The sequence below is a fragment of the Embiotoca jacksoni genome, unplaced genomic scaffold, assembly GCF_022577435.1.
Source record: "Embiotoca jacksoni isolate LCO1_2020_lvr unplaced genomic scaffold, fEmbJac1.0.p SCAF_1, whole genome shotgun sequence".
Classification (NCBI taxonomy): domain Eukaryota; kingdom Metazoa; phylum Chordata; class Actinopteri; family Embiotocidae; genus Embiotoca; species Embiotoca jacksoni.
Genome location: NW_027185229.1, coordinates 4929835 through 4946590, shown reverse-complemented (window position 1 = coordinate 4946590; position 16756 = coordinate 4929835). Strand labels below are relative to the sequence as shown.

Here is a 16756-nt window from a genome sequence, read left to right as displayed (position 1 = left end):
TCGTTATAAACCTAACTTTCTGTATGGATGTTATGGAAGTAAGACAACGATTTTCCTGCTAGAGCCAAAACAAGAAGACATGGGGAGACATGTTTTTCCATTTCATTCTCTAAGTGTTATCTGACCTGTCATCACTTTAATTTAATAACATGGCTCTAAGAAAGCAGGTAGTGAGTGCGCACAGCCTGTGTAGGCGCGTGTGGAGCTGTCCTTTCAGCACCGCAAGCTTCAGCACCACAGCGAATGACAGCACCCGCCAGCCCACGCGCATATAAAAAAAAGAAAAGTCTTTTTCAGGCAGTTCTTTTCATTTAAATTCAAGAGGGGGTTCATAATTTATGGCGAGACGCGACCTTACATCGCATTTTCTGAACAGTCCACCGGGTTTGCATGTGAAGAAATGAGCGCGCGCGCGAGTTTGTATGCCTAGGCAATGTATATGTGTGTAGGCCTATGTGTGTGTGAGAGAGAGAGAGAGAGAAGATGATGATGAGCATGATGATGATGCTGTGGGAGGCTGTCAAGGTGTCCTCGAATACAGACGTCGTTCAGTGACGTGAAAGGGGTGAGAGAGAGAGAGTGGGGAAGAGTGCGCGTGAACATCAGGGGGCGTGGCTAACGGGAATAAGTGGAGGGATGGAGAATTCCGCGAGTCACCATCACGGATCCCCGCTGTCAATCCTCACCTTTTGGACCAATAGGCTCGCTGAACGCGGCAGGCTCGCCCCACCACCCCCCAAACCTTCTTCTCAGCCCCACCCCCCTCCTTGAGCTGTCCTCTCCGTGCACGCGCGTGGTCACCCCCCACCGCCACCACCACCACACCCCCCTCCCACCACCACTAGGTCGAGTCGAGGAGGAGGAGGAGGAGGAAGAGGAGGAGGAGGAGGGATGAGGCGCGCGGCGGAGGGGAAATGGCTGCCGAAAACAAGCCGGAAGGTAAGAGAGAAATAACGGTTTTTATTTGGGGTGGCAGAGTCCTGCTATTCTGGGTTCAGACGAGGCAATGAAGGGACAGAGGCACGGAGGAGGGCAGAGATAACGGCAGGGCTCTCCCTCTCTTCTAGCCCGTCCCGAAAACACGGACGCTGTGTGGTGCTGAACCAGCGACTGTGTGGAGCACGGTTAACCGACAGCAAATAAATAACAGGAGGAGAGTTGTCCTGTCGGTACGGGCTCCGAGTGAGCCCGGGTAGGGTAGTTTTTCACCGTCCGATGTGCTCACCAGCGTTTCCCCTGAGTAGCTGGTTTATGAGTGCTTTTTGAGCGTGTAGCATAAAAGGGATGGGGATGAGAGAGGATAAGAGTGGTTCACGCTGAAGGAATTCAGATGCTTTCTGTGTGTGTGTGTGTGTGTGTGTGCATGCGTGCGTGCTTGTGCGCGTGCGTGCGTGTGTGTGTTTATCTGTCTGTCTTTAAGCATAAAACAGACCACAGAATTGCAGATTTCCTTTCCTGACAGGCACGCAACCCCCCAACCAGCTGTGTATTTATTTAGTCCCAATCTAACGTCGGTGTGTATGCGCGTGAATGCGTGTGTTTATGTTTGTGTTCATTTGGTGTTGATGTGTGTGCTTATAGTTGCCAAGGCGCTGAAGGTGAGAATCTGGCTGCATTTACGTTGGGAAGGGGGGAGGGGGAGGGTTTGGGGGTGATGGCATGTATGTATGTATGTATGTATGTGTGTCAATTTTAGGTCATAATAGGAATCTAGTTTCATTTTTTACTCCCTAAACTAAACTCGTGGGGTCCTCGTCACCACACACAACCAACCATTTCATTCAGACTGCAATTCATTCATTCATGAATTATTTAGGGGTGATAATATTATCTCTATCTCAACTCAGGGGTTAAGGGAGTCTTCATTCTTTACTAGGTGTGTTTGATATTTGTTTCATGAGCATCTGGTTGGTGGTCTGTTACTGCCGAGGCGTTAAAGGGTTAAATTTCCTAAAGAAACCTGTTTAGCCAAAACCATAGCTGCAGACTTTGGTATTAATGAAAAAGTTCCTGAGCCACTTTAGAGATAAAATGAAACACAGCAGTAAAAACTTTCCATTTACATCGGCCTTTTTATTGGACTCTTCTTCAATGATTGATGTTCCTCAGCCTGGTCATTATGGAAATGACGGGGAGAGCCTCAAACACTCTCTCCACTAGAGAGCAACGCTGAGCAAGATTTCTCTTAGGGACAATTTTTGGCTAACATGAACTACACAAGTACTGTCATAAATATCTGAAGCACATTTCAGGCGTACGTCACTTTAAGTTAGACATACGTACGCACGTGCGAGCGAGCGAGCATGCACTATGTTGCCAGAGGCAAAGACAGGGCCGTGGGTTGAGACTCCCGTTGCGTGAAAAAACTAGGACTGTTAGATGAGACACAGGCCCCATAGGCAGATTAGCAGGCACTGTACCACACACATATAAAAACCTCCCCCATGCCCATACTGTACTAAACCTACACACTCACGCAAACACATTCTCGTTCCCAGTGTGGGGGATTTTTGCCCATTACCCCCTCAGTGTTATGTGTAGAATGGATGTAATAATTTACAAGCTTCAGCCCTGCTGAATGAAAGCCAAATTAATCGCGGCGGCGAAGGCAGCAGACAGCTATCCACTGTTTCCATTCCCTGGCAGATGTGTGTGGCGCCGAACAGCAGAGTACACCAGTGGGCATGTGAACAACATCCAACATATAGCCTGGAAGACCATCTCCCTCTGCGCTGGTTAGTCTACTTTGTATCATAGCAACAGTGGTCAGGGAAACAGAGAAATGATGAGAGAGAGGAGAAACTAAAGCTGGGCAAAAGTTAGTCACACGCACGGAGGCAGTGTATCTGCTGTGGCCAATCGATCAAGGGACACAATGGATGCAAGTTAGTGGATCAGAAAATGGATCAGCCCACATGCATATCACTTGGAGACTTGTTTCTGGGCTTTAAAGGAGGGAGAATGAGGTGAGGTGTGCGATTGCCAAGGAAACCGAAGTCTGGAGTCTCTCCTAAATATGTCTTTTACTTTTCTCTTTTTCTTTTTCTGTCTCCGTAGGACTGAAGAAGATAAGAAATCCAGAGCGAATGGTCAGGATTGCTGTTGGTTACACAGGACACACCCCTCCCAAGAGTGACGACACTGACGCCAACAGTAAGAGACACACAAACACCCCTCACACAGCTTGTGTATGCACGCCTGTGTGTGAGGGGTGTTTAAGTGGCACGCGCGCATTTGTCTGTAGCACAGGGTGACTCTGGGAGCAAGTATAAAAGCCTTCTGGCAGAATGATGTGATGCGGGAACTGAGGTCTCCTTCTCATCTGCTCTGTAACAGATCACACTTACACATACATACACACACGCACACACACACACACGCACACACACACACACACACACACACACACACACACACACACACACACACACACACACACCGTCACACACACTCTATCTCTGTGTCTCTCTGCTGAGACGTCATTCCAATTCAACTCTGTTACACATCATGTTTATTCATGCATGCCAGTACAGTATTAATGGGCACACACACACACACACACACACACACACACACACACACACACACACACACACACACACACACACACACACACACTACCGCACATAGCCATGCAGAAGGCAGGGCTTACTTTGGCTATCAGTAGTTTATTGTCATACCTAATCTGTACACATGGCATTATGTATCTATAATCCTCAATGGGCCTTGTTAAACTAGAAGTGAGATGGAGTGTGTAATCTGGGGTCGGTGCATGGCCGCCGCGTGTGTACACGAGTGTGGAGTGGGCACATGTGTGATTGCCGTGGTGCGTTAGCGGAACTATAAAGGCAATGATTGTTTTGATTGGTTATTGATTCCAGACCACATGGCACAGATACATGTCCGTGCCTCTGTGTGGGAAAATAACAGACGTGGGGAGGAGGAGACGGACATGGTGCGTAGTGAGGTGGTGGTAGTGGTAGTGGGGTTGTCCAGAGAGAATGGGGCGGCATGATATAACCCCAATAAACCCCTCAACCCCCCTCGCTCATTTCAAAAGGAGCAGCTGGGCCTCCTACCTGCACCGGACCCTTTAAACTGAGAGATAGAGAACAACACTGTTACAAAATAGCAAATAAGGAATTAAGAGACTAGAACAGAAGAGAACAGAAATGTGGGTTCTGTTTGGGATGACTGTTTAATATAAGCTGAGGCTTCCCGAGCCGATCCCTGTCTCCTATCTGTTCTCACGTCCCAGCTGGAGGATTACTGGAGGAAAAGTTTATCAGCAGAATGATAAAATTAGCATGCACGCCCATCTCTCTATCCCTTCTCCCCCTCCGCCCCCTGCTCTCCCTCTTTTTCTCATCTCTCCCTCCCTCTTCCTGCACTCTCACTCATCTCGTGCTATGCTCACCCCCCTCCGTCCCCCCATCTCTATCTTCTCCCTGCCCTCGCTCTCCCTTCTGCCCTCCCGCCCTCCCCCAACCCTCTATCTAGCTGCTGTGCAATGAGCCTTTCTTTCTGTCACATTAATTTCATCCCAAAAAAGGGGGGAAACGTGAAAATTTCCCCTGACGCCTCCTAATATCAGTAGGGGGAGAGTTAAGAGTTGCATTTGGAGCGTTTTTCTCTCTCTTTACTGAGGAGAGTTTTATAATTAACTGACAGCCATCTCACAAGGGCATTGGCTTGTTTCTGTGTTAAATATGGAGATGACAGTTTTATGAGGTAAAATATTCATCAGTTGGAGGCCGCTCTTCTGTGTGATTCCAGTCTAAATTATGGCATTTGATAGGGTACCAAAGCAATGTTTCACTTTAGTCGAACATTTTCACTTTTTAGCACACATACTTCTATATGACTTAATGAGCCATCACTTTCACATTAGCATTCTGGATTTGTCACTCTTTTGGGCTCTTTTTACTAGTTTAGCAAGGGGGTGTGTGATCTTGTGTGCAGCTGGAATTTGTGGCTCCCTGCTGCGGGACTCACATGAAGCAATGCAGGTGTATAAACTGTTTTATTATTTCAAATCCGAATGTAAATGTGAACAGCACAGAATTTCCATATTTAGATGTGTTTTCCGGGTGTCCCAGGATGGTTTATTTTCCTGGGTAGCCAGAAACAAAAGAGAAGTTTTTGCCCCATGTCACACCGCTGTACAGCTCCACCGAGAGTCGTTTGGAACAGATGGAAAAGACGATTGCAACAGTACCCAGGCTGATTTTTTTTTTTTTTTTTTTTTTTTTTAGAACAGGCACGCATTCACTGGTTCAGGATTGTTAGAAATACAAGATACAACTCTTTGGGGTGTAAAAGCTCATCAGCATTCAACAAATCTGCAAAGTTGGTTCTCCACTCCTCGTCAGCAGGGAGAGTAAATGTGAGGATGGGTTAAGGTGATGGTTTTGTCCATGAAGGTATCTTTTGAAAGGGATTTCGATACCAAGGTCACTGGTATAAAAAAGCAACGCCACTCTGTCACAAATACTGTGATGTGTGTTCTTTGATCGGCAGGCACTGTGTGTGTGTGTGTGTGTGTGTGTGTGTGTGCGTGCGTGCGTGCGTGCGTGCGTGCGTGCGTGCGTGTGTGTGTGTGTCTGTCTGTTTTTACGTATGTATGAGCATGCATATGTGTGTGTGTGTGTGTGTGTGTGTGTGTGTGTGTGTGTGTGTGTGTGTGTACGCGTGCGCGGGTGTTTGCGTGTGTGCCTGCGCATGTGCAACGGGCTTGTTTGATGTGGTGGTTCTGGTACATTTCAAAGGCGAGGCTCTGATGAGAATTCTTCAGAACAGCAGGGGAAGGGAGGGAGTTATAGCCAGGAGGGGTGGGGTTTAAACGCTGATTGGCATTCATAGCAGAGCGGCTGGAGTGCTGCTAAAAAAGAAATTAGGCTTTAACTAAGCTGCACCATTCAGCTGTTTAACTAAGCTGCTGCACAGTTCAGCTGTTTGAAATTCTGTCTTCTCAGGCCTTCTATTAATAAATGCATAATTGATTAGGGGGAGCATACGTGCCTGAACACACTTCCTACTGACACAAACACACACATGCTCAGATACGTACTAACATGAGCACACACACACATAGACCCCACTCCTCTGCTGTTCTGTCCCTTTGTGTCTTTACCTTGTTCCATCTCTTGTCCTTCAAAATTCATACTTTCTGAATCTTCGCTCTCCCTCACTTTAGGTGTCTTTTTCGTCTTCATTAATTGTGTCTCTTCGGCTCATTGTCTCTCTGCCTCTCTCTGTCTCTCACTCTGACCCTCCCACATCACCTTTCTCTCTTTTTTTGCTTGCTCTGTCGTCTACCCTCAGGTAGAGTATAATTCCTATCTTCCCAGGGGAGTCATGAATGGACGCCCTCTACTCAAATACTTATCAATAACCTTTGAGTGCTTGCTCTCTTTGACTTCTGAGCAGCACACCCGTTGGGCACGCACTCACAAACAGGGACAGACACATAACAGGGGGTCTATCTTGAGCTGACTTGACTAGTGAAGGGGTATTTTCCTGAGGCGCTGTGGGAGTTTTTGTACCTAACCTGCACCTATTCAATATTTTGGTGATTTTGCGTGCACACCGGAGGAAAGAGAGGCACAGTAGGAGCAGATTCACTGGTAATTTAGCAACACCAAGCCGTTCTGCTGTCAAGTATGACTGCATTTTTCTTGTGGTGCTCTCTTGTAGCTCTCGAAAACATAAATTCTTCCACTGGTAGTTACATTACTGTATTAATACATATATCATGACCAAACCCCCTGGCTACCACTAAAGACGGATTACAATTATAATGTTATATTTAAAAAAAAAAAAAAAAAAAAAGCAAAGCAATTTCCTAAAGCAGCTGGGCCCTGTAGTTTTTAGCAAGCATTACTCAGTCAGGAGAAAACGTTTCATATGTTGGGGACTATTTTCAGCCATTGGTTTGGCTATAGTATTTCCTGCAGCAGAACAGTGTTTGTCAGATAGACTCAAAAGAACTACACAGCCCGTGTTCATTATAATGACACAACCAGTGCGCTGATGGTGCGCTTCAGTTATGTGCTTTGAAAAGTTTTTAGACCACGGAGATGTATGTAGTGTAAGCTTTAGTAGTATCAATTCAATGCTGGAATCTATTACCAGACGCTTTAGGCAGCGATGCCACGGTTAAATTTGACTGATTTTTACCAACTTGTGGTATTGATCGATACGATTCCAAATCAAATGGTGCTTTATTGTCCCCCTAGGACTTTCAGCATGTGCAGCAACGTAAATAAAATTTTGCATTAAACATCACCTGCCCTCAGCTTACCACTCTCCAACTCTTGTTCAAGAATATTAGTTTCCTCACAGGAAGAGCTATTCTGGGTTTCCCCACTCCATTTACCAAACTGTTTGTACAACACTGCGGGGAGAGCATTGCTTTTAAAGGGGATAAGTAAAGCCCATGTGATTGGCCGTGGTCGTTACCAACCCCAAATGCACTTATAATGTATGATAATGGATTCTCCTTAATCCAAATCTGTTTCTGGGTGGGCCTCAGGTGCACCTCCAGCTGCTGTTTAAAATAAAGTGCACTTCCACTTAACTATTGGTAACCACTGTTCATACTTAGCGTAACAAAATTATCACCCACACTTGTCTACATCACTGTGAATCACTCATAGTTCAAATAAAATATAACCAACAAAATGATGACATGGAAATATTAATCATGGTTGGCATGCAATTTCCTGGCTCTCTCCTGTTTCATTACTTCGAATAACATGTTTTCCAGGCCATTCAAACTTTGAGCCCGACATTTCTTTTCACTGCTATGCCAAAAATGCTGTTGTATTTCTGATCAATTATAAATATCTGAGTACCGGAGGGACCAAAAATAATTAAAGCTTATGTCTTTCATATAGGCCTGAACAAATCTTTCAGACAGAAAAACAAATTACTCACTTAAGATCACGGTTGTTATGATTTTTTTTAGCCTGATCCCAGAGTTTTGGTATTCTCCGCTCACAGGGTCTCTGATGTAAAATTTCTGTCCTCTTCCGACTCATCCCTCATTTATCTTACTTTATCTACTCCGTCTCTATCCTCCCCCACCTCCCCCTTCCACTCCAGATGAGCCGGGCCAGTTGAAGATCTACCTTCCTAAGAAGCTGCTTGAGTGTCTCCCCAAATGTTCCTCTCTGCCCAAGGAGCGCCATCGCTGGAACACCAACGAGGTGAGAATGAGACACACGCAAAAGGGAGATATCTGTGACAGTGAGAGGAACAGTGCATTTTTTTTTTTTTTTTTTGCCGGTGACTCATCTCTAACTAATGTCACATTGAGAGATGAAGAGGAGGTAAACAAACACAATGGCAGCTTTTATTATGGGACCCTAAAACTGTGACAGTAAGAAAAAAATAAAGAATCAGCAACCGGAGCTCACTGCCAAAATCCCACTGACTATATATTTGATTTGGGATATTTCGGTATATTTTGCTTTGTAATCCAAACAACTCTGGGTGAAGGCATCAGAATCAGAATCAGGGGGTCTGAGACATTAAGGCGTGGAGGCTAAGAAACAATAAATGAGGCTACAGATTGAATGTTTTCACTGTTAGGTATTAATGGGTTTAAAAAAAAAAAAAAAAAAAAAAAAAACATGGTCAATGTTATAAGGATTGTTAGCTGAACGTAAAATTGTTGCTGTGCAACCAAAAAAAAAAGCTGTTACACCTGTGGCACAATTCAGCTCCTGGTTGCTTATTATTTACTTTGTGCTATATGTGAAAATTATGCTTTAGTTGCAGTGTGTAATGTAATGTAACAAGGGAAAAAGAAAAACTTTCTGAGGTATAAACTGCAAAAGCAGTGATGTTGCAGCAAGGAGGATTTTTGACCATAAACGTGAGTTAGGTTGAAGTAACTTAAGGGCTTTTGCAGTTTACTCGACGTCAACCAAACCTTAGAACTTGAAGTTTTTCCACAAATACAATGCTACCCCTCATTACTATAGGACTGAGATTGCCCTGCTCTGTGCTAAAATTAGCATCATATTTGCAGGATGAACAACAGATAAGTTAAGTTGTGCTCCTAGCTAAGTAGTTCACTGTAAAATGGGGCCAAATAAACTTGGGACGGCTCTTTACTCATGGACAAGGATGACCCAGAGCTATACATTTGGTATTTGAAAAGCTCCTCTTAGTTGCATGTTGTTCCAGACTTAAGCTGTTCACTTAGGAAAGTGTTTGATGGGTGGAAATGGATGCAGGCATTTATCGTCAATAGCTCCTTGTTTATGCATTGCACAGCTCTCCACCGGTGGTTTGCTCCATCCATTGTGATGTGGTTGGCCTCTGCTGAGACATTTTCTCCATGTGCAGGCTGTGCACTCCATTATGGATGTGTGTTTGTGTGTTTGTGTTATTGATTACCAAGTCCGGCATTATTATGCAATGCAAAGCTGATTTGGCCTGTGGTTTTTCTCTCAGGAAAGTCATTACATTTTTCATGCAATCCATCTCAATGAAGGTCATACCGAGAGTTAAGCACGGTGCCTACTGAACAGTGTGTTCACATGAATAGGCAGTGTGTGCTTGTGTGTGTGTGTGTGTGTGTGTGTGTGTGTGTGTGTGTGTGTGTGTGTGTGTGTGTGTGTGTGTGTGTGTGTGTGTGTGTGAGAGACTGGAGGACCTTGTTGCTGCCCCTTTTCCTGCCATTACTTCTCTCTATCGCTCTCTATATCTACCCCCCTTTCCACACACACAAACACACATGCACACACCCCTCTCCATAGCTCTCTCTGGCTCTGATGAGGAGGTACAGGCTCAGTTCAGGGGGAGGTTGGGTGTCCCTCAGCGGGTTCCTTCAAAGCTCCTCTTCCACCCAGGCATAAAGTTTTCCGCATACTTAAACACTCCATTGTGTCTGCTGCTCCTCTTGCCTGGCGCTTTCTTAGCGGGAGACATGTGCATGCTCGCTGTGCATCTAGTGCATGTATGTATTTCAGTCTCTGTGTGTGTGTTTCTGCCCGTGTGTGTCTGTTAGGTATATGCAGCACCCCAGATTATTGCGATCAATTATTTTGTAGCTGCTGCAACAAAATAATAGATTTTTTTTTTCCTGTCGGTTGGTTTTTATCTGTCCGTATCGCAGACATTATAAACAGTATACTAGTTTTCTTTTGCGTTATAGAAAAATGAAATCAGATTTTATATACATGTTTAGAATATCAATGTCCTCCATAGATTGTCGGAGGGATTTCCAGACCTGTCAGCTGTCAGTCGGCTGTCCAATTTGAGGCTTTCAATTAATGTATTCAGTCATGTGTCTGCATGTGTGTCTGCTGGCTTGCAAAAAAAATACTGTTCTGGTCGAGGGGTTGCATGAAGTGTGGTGATGTGACAAATGGTGTGTTGAAAATACCCTGTGATAATTCAGTGTGGTGATACGTTTGAGTGTTTGTGTGCACACGTACGCTTTTGCGCACTCCTATAGAAATCTTAATTTCCATACGCTTGCTGTGCGTGAGCAAATCAAGAATTGGTTTTGTGGTCTCTCATCTGCACTGTTTGGGTTTGTACACACAGTTTATAAATGCCATGTAGAATTAGGATTATCCTTCATGTGTGTGCGTGGGTGTGTGTGTGTGTGAATAAGAAGAGAAGAAGTGTGATAGATAAAGAGATTAACGTTCTGTGTTTGGAAGAGAATGCCTCTGATTAAGTCAGACTCAATCCTTACAAGTCTTCATCTGATATGTCCTTAGTCTCACCTTTTTCTTGGCATGTGTATGTCTGTGCAAGTGTGTGTGTGTGTGTGTGTGTGTGTGTGTGTGTGTGCGCGCGCGCGCGCGCGTTTGTTTCCTCGCATGTGTGTGCGATTGCATATAATCCTCTGATCTCTGTTTTGTCACGCATGGCTCCCCCTGACACCTTGGTCTCCCACGAGCACTGAGCTGTGACCCCATACATTTTTACCCCATCCACTCCTCCTCCTCTCTGTCCTTTCCTCTCTTCCTTCCCTTCCCTCTCTCTCTCTCTTTTGTGTATCTACTGATGTGTGAAATTATTCTGGGATGGAGGGATGGATTCCTCCCTGAAGGGCTGAGCGGAGGCGTGAGCCTTTTGTTCAATAATAGATTGGGGGTGTATGTGTATCTGTCCATGGTAATAGACTATGGACTAGTTTTAGATAACAAACCACACTCAGGTGGACAGACTGATGGTGGAGCCTGTGTTATCCATCCATCTGGAATTGCTTGTTTTGGTTTCAGCAAATTCTTCGGAGCGCTACAATAAGGACGCGATCAAACTTTTTCAAACGTAGACAAAGACAAACTTTAGAGTCTGGTCCTGGGACTTGAGCTCGTGAAAAGATATGATACCTCTTGTGGAGACCCTTGACATCCTGACTCATATTTTAAGGAGGCAGATCGTGTTGAATACAGAGTCAAATTTCCTTTTGAAAGCTTAAATTCAAGCAATGAAACATGCGCACACACGCTGTGCGACTGTGCACGTCATTGTGTGGTCTAATGTGCATTTTAAAGGCTTCTAGATCAGAGCATCTCCCCCACTAAGATTCAAATGATGCAACTGTCAAACGGGTTGGTACAGACTTCAATACATCACACAGACGACAGTCGTCTGTTCCACAATGCGTCTGCATGTGACTCTGCTCCACATGTCGCTCAACTGTTTCGGGGAGGGCGGGAAGCAAAAGTGAGACACTGGTATGATTTTGTTATTAATGATTTGAAATAATATGCTCTGAAACATGCAGTGTTTTAGTGTAGTGCTCTGTTGTCATCACGCAGTGATATATTGGCAGCTTGATGGTGTGAAGGCGGCATAGTTGACAGTTCACACACGCTCATGTCTGGTTGCGCTGCTGCATGACACTAACATTATTGCTTGAATGAGACGTGCATCAAAAATCATATACATTTTAGACCATTGCTCCAATCCCTGTGTGTGTGTGTCTGTGTGTATGCATCAGGGGTAGGCATTGCCATGGTAACAGATTGCGTGTGTGCACGTGCCTAGTTGCGCTAATGGTACGATCGATCATACATGTGTGACACAAACGCCATTCATGATTTTGCAGTACACTGAAGGTGATAATAGAGACATGACAATTGGTTTGTCTGCTTGAGATGCCAATCGTGTATAACAGACAGACAGACAAGAGAAGAAAACAATTGATGAAGGACAAAAGCTCTGCATCTCAAGTAAAAGTGTCAGGAACCCTCTCACACTCACCTGTGCGTGCTGTTGTGTATCAGCTTGTGGGAGCCACAATTTCTAGACCAAACAAAGCTCCGTTTGAGTATGTGTGCATGTTTAATTTATAATTCATGTTTGTGAGCCATTAAACAGATACATAGAAATAAGTATGTAGTATTCCTCCATTTTTGGAGGAGCTGTATTTCCTATTTGTCCATGAGGCAGGAGTGTCTGGAAAAGAAGTTACACAGGAGGGATGGCGGTAAATGTCACTTACCAGACGATGTGAAAAAAATACTATGAATCCATCATGGACGCCCAGAGTGATACAGTAAGCAGACAACCAGTTGCAGGCCTCTATGTTCCATTTATACTGTGGTGAAGGGTGCCCTTGATTTATGACTTTGATGTGTGAATTGCTAATGTCCAGCGCACACTGGCACGCGGCTGGCAGAGGCTCACGCGCTGCATTTTATTGGCTTCAGCAGAACAAAGACTAAAGTAACGCACTATTGGAAACTTACCGCGGATTTTATTTTTAAATGAAATAGGTGTGCTGCTCAAGTATTTGTTAGATAACATGTTGGTGAGAGACTTAGTTTATCTGTGTGTGTGTGTGTGTGTGTGTGTGTGTGTGTGTGTGTGTGTGTGTGTGTGTGTGTGTGTGTGTGTCCCAGAGCCTGCCGATGGCTGTAACCTCTCCAGTTGACATTGAGCTCTGTGCTGTTGCCGTTTACCAGAGTAAAGCATAGTTTAATGAGGGGGCAAAGAAGCCATCACACACACTCACACAGGCACACACGTGCATGCATACATATGTATACACGCACTGATGCGCACACACAGAACCAGAGGGGTGTTTCACAGCTCCTTGTGTTTGATTCCTATTCTTTTATTTTTAATCATTCCTGTCTTTTGGGTTGAGAAATATTTTATGTTTGGAGAGCGCCAAGTTATAATCACTAATTAGTCCTCCAGGCTCTCTCTCTCTCTCTCTCTCTCTCTCTCTCTCTCTCTCTCTCTCTCTCTCTCTCTCTCTTTCTCCTCCTCTTTGTCTATCTCTCCATCGCTCTCTGAGCCAAGCATAGCCCAATTAACGCCCAACGTCATTTTGTGTCTGTTGTGACTTCCATTTTCAATTCAAACTCCAGACGTCCACACTGTCCTGCTGACCGAACTGGCAATATGACCAAATGTAAAGCAATGAGAGGAATTAATTTGACTCATTCTGTTCACGGATAGAATTTCCTTGTCGATAGATGTAATTAGCCAGCACGCTTTTCATTTGCAAACGGGACCACGCATGATGAATTGGACGTGTGCGCAGATGCTTCTTAGATCGTTGGGATGCGTATTTCAGCTGGTTTCAGTCATGCAGATATTTCAGCACACACAAGTTCACATGGAGCTGGGATTAAGCAGGTTTTACAAGTCTAGTCAGTGAAAGCCAGGTGTTTGAGGTAGGAGTTAGTGTTGCCTCTGCTCTCCTCTCCTCTGTCCTCCTCCTTTCCAACTGGAAGCCCCACATTTTCCTCCTGTTCTATTTTCTCTATGTTGCACAGACCCACTATTTATCTTGCCCACTATAATTTGACACAAAATATTGTTAACTGGAGACACAGAAATATATTAAACAGTGGGAAAGTGTGAGTGTGGGGGTGTTGTGTGCGTGCCTCAGTTCGTTTGTGTGTGCTTGCATGTGTGTGTGTGTGTGTGTGTGTGTGTGTGTGTGTGTGTGTGTGTGTGTGTGTGTGTGTCTGTGTGAGTTTTAACTTCCTGTTAGATTCAAAGTCCAACCAGAAAGAGCTGAATGACCAAGTGTCTGCCGTAATAAGGAGCCAGGCTGTGCAGCGGAGACAATACTTTTTGTATCCTTGAATGTCCCCACATAGAACCTCTGTAATATCTGAGTCTTGTGTAAATTAGATTTAATTCATTGGAGACAGATAAAGATTTAAAATGTGTATGAGTGTGCATGCGAGCGCACACGCAGTCGGTCCTTGCGCTCCTATTTGGAGAACTTGTACTGTATGCGTAGAGTTTTGTCTGGATAACTTTTTAACTTTATTTAACTTTGATAACTTTGCAAAGCCTCTCGGACTCAAACATATTTTTAAGCACCACAAAGAAATGTTGCATGTTTATTTTCCCAAATAACAGTGAGCTGTACACAAAACATCACAAACACAACAGGAACCCTTTTGTTTTAGGTGAGGCTTTTTTTCCCCTTTAGCATCTTCTTTTTCCTGATTTAGTAATATCTGGAGCTTAGGGATTTATGAAGAATATGCCTAGTTCAGGATTTCTGAAGTCAATACATATTTCATGCTCTCTGCTCATGTTTCCAAAGGCAGGTTTCAGTCTAACATAATCTTTGGTTTAATGTACACAGTGCTGCAAAGTCTGACAATGCATGAAATAATGTCAAAATGAATAAAGTCTGTAAAAACATCTGTAAATCCTTACTTGTACAAATGTTTAATCTGGGTATGTAAAGCGTTTATATGGTCTGCGGATCTAAAACACAGGAAGCACTGATGCCAGTTTTTTTTTACTCATTCTTGTTTGCCGATGCTCAAACTGTGGCAGTCTCCAGACGCACAACTGTTTAGCAATTATATAATATAAATTCACATGATAAATATGCACTGGGCATATCTGTGGACATCTGAGACTGCATGAGTCATTTGAGAGGTTTTACAGTCAGTTGATACTGTTTCTTTGTGGTGTAAGGATTATGGAGTTGTCCAGTCACCAATTGTCGACAGGAGCTGTTTGTTTAAGGAAAGGATAGATATGTGTGAAACTGTTGCCCACCTTCTGTTCAAATGGGTGAAAGGCTTTTTACGTGATGTCCTATAATTAGTTGATTTATATTTACAATCTCTGCCACTGCTCAGCCAGGCAGTTGTGCTATACAATGACAACATATGGTTCAGTAATGTCTGATTGCAGCCTGGCCTTTAACTTGTTTTCCTCAGCATGAATTCAGTGTTTATTAAACTGGTTTCATGTGTGCATTGGTGTCTATCTGCAAATGTGCCGTTTCTGGCATAGTGTTAATTCAGTCCCTACAGATTTTTCCACACTTCATGTTTGGACGGATACAGATTATGGTTATTGCGCTCTTATTTCTAGTGTAGCATAATATTTATATGTCTTAAGTTACACAAGAAAAAATCCACACACAATTTGTACAAATATTTAGGATGTGCTCCAATCAGTACATACTTGTGTTTCCCGTGCAAAGTTGCCGCTTTAGATTTTGTACACAGCGATATAAACTGCCTTTCTATTCCAAGAAGAATTAAATTGACAATAAAAATGTCAAATATTTATTACTAAAGCAATCACACTTCACATATCTATTAGCTAAGGGGTACCAAAGTTGTTCAGACCACATTTGTTTACGCTTTGTAAAGTTGCAGTGAGGTCAAGTTATCAGCGTGATATCGTATGGTGTGTGTTAGCCTCATAAGCTTCAGCCCACGAAAGGCCACTCGGGCCCAATTTTAATTAAGAATGTTAAGATAGTGTGTTCCATTGTCAGTGCAAGATCAATGTTATTCGGTGCAGAGCAAAAATACAACATAATAATAACGTATGTCAAATTGCCATGGTGGATTCAGAACACTTTCATTTATAATCACTTATTATCTATTTCCTTATTGCATATTTGATTTGATAAAGGAAATGTGTGTGGGGGGGATAGTAATCATGAATATTTAGTAGTGAATGCAAATTATCAACCACAGAGTTGGTTAATGTTTAACAATCACTTGTAGGTATTGGTCAAGATGAATGTGTTAATGTCTGTGCTTCCTTGTTAATGAGTTGAAGGGTCATACTGTACTATTGTGGAGCTCTGCGGCCATATTTACTGCACACAGTGTTCATCAACAGGTTTTTGCCCTTGCGGAGTTTTGTGTTTAAATAACTCTTCAAAATCCGAACTAAAGATATTCATTTTAAAACAAACATTTATATGTTTTTATGGATCGATGAAATTGCTTTAGAGCATTCTCAACAATATGAAATATATGAGATGTGAATTTCTTGGTCTGAGAAAAAGTACAATATCTTATCAGCTTTTCAAACCAAACAAAAAAAAAAATCTTAATTTGTCTTCCATTCTCAGTGATCACAGGTCAAATTAGATGGTATGCTTTAAAACTTACCAAAGTTAAGTCTCCCATTTGGCAGCTTTTATGGTGATATAATTTTACTCAATTAGATCTCCTCACAGATCTCACTTTATTCTAAGAGTGCAGCCAAAGGTAAGAATTGGCAACCTATGACTGCATATCGCCGACAAAACATTGAGGGAACTGTGGATCTCATAGAGCTGTGACCACCATTTCATTTTCCACTAACACTACCATGGATATGTACACCTTGACAAGATTTACCTCGTGATTTGTGTAAAGTAAAGTAAATATGCTGTTTCCCACATTTACCGTGATAAAGGGTGAGAGATTTTGGAGTATGTGTTGTCCTTTCAGTGTGAATTATGATATCTGAGCAGTTCCATTCAGGAGCCCACAGCGTGAGTCCA

At 43.5% G+C, this 16756-nt stretch overlaps 1 protein-coding gene across 3 annotated transcripts in view; it reads left to right on the top strand.

The window, feature by feature from the left end:
• Positions 1-813: 813 nt before the first annotated feature.
• LOC138203126 (calmodulin-binding transcription activator 1-like) overlaps positions 814-16756 on the top strand; it is a 50307-nt gene continuing 34364 nt past the window's right edge. The window contains exons 1-3 of one of the 3 annotated variants that reach the window (XM_069157759.1): positions 814-939; positions 3058-3153; positions 8107-8210. In XM_069157759.1, coding sequence (XP_069013860.1) covers positions 915-939; positions 3058-3153; positions 8107-8210 — 225 coding nt within the window. In that variant the 5' untranslated portion in view covers positions 814-914. The remainder of the gene's footprint in view (positions 940-3057; positions 3154-8106; positions 8211-16756) is intronic. The other 2 variants (XM_069157769.1, XM_069157761.1) reach the window with 2 other exon arrangements.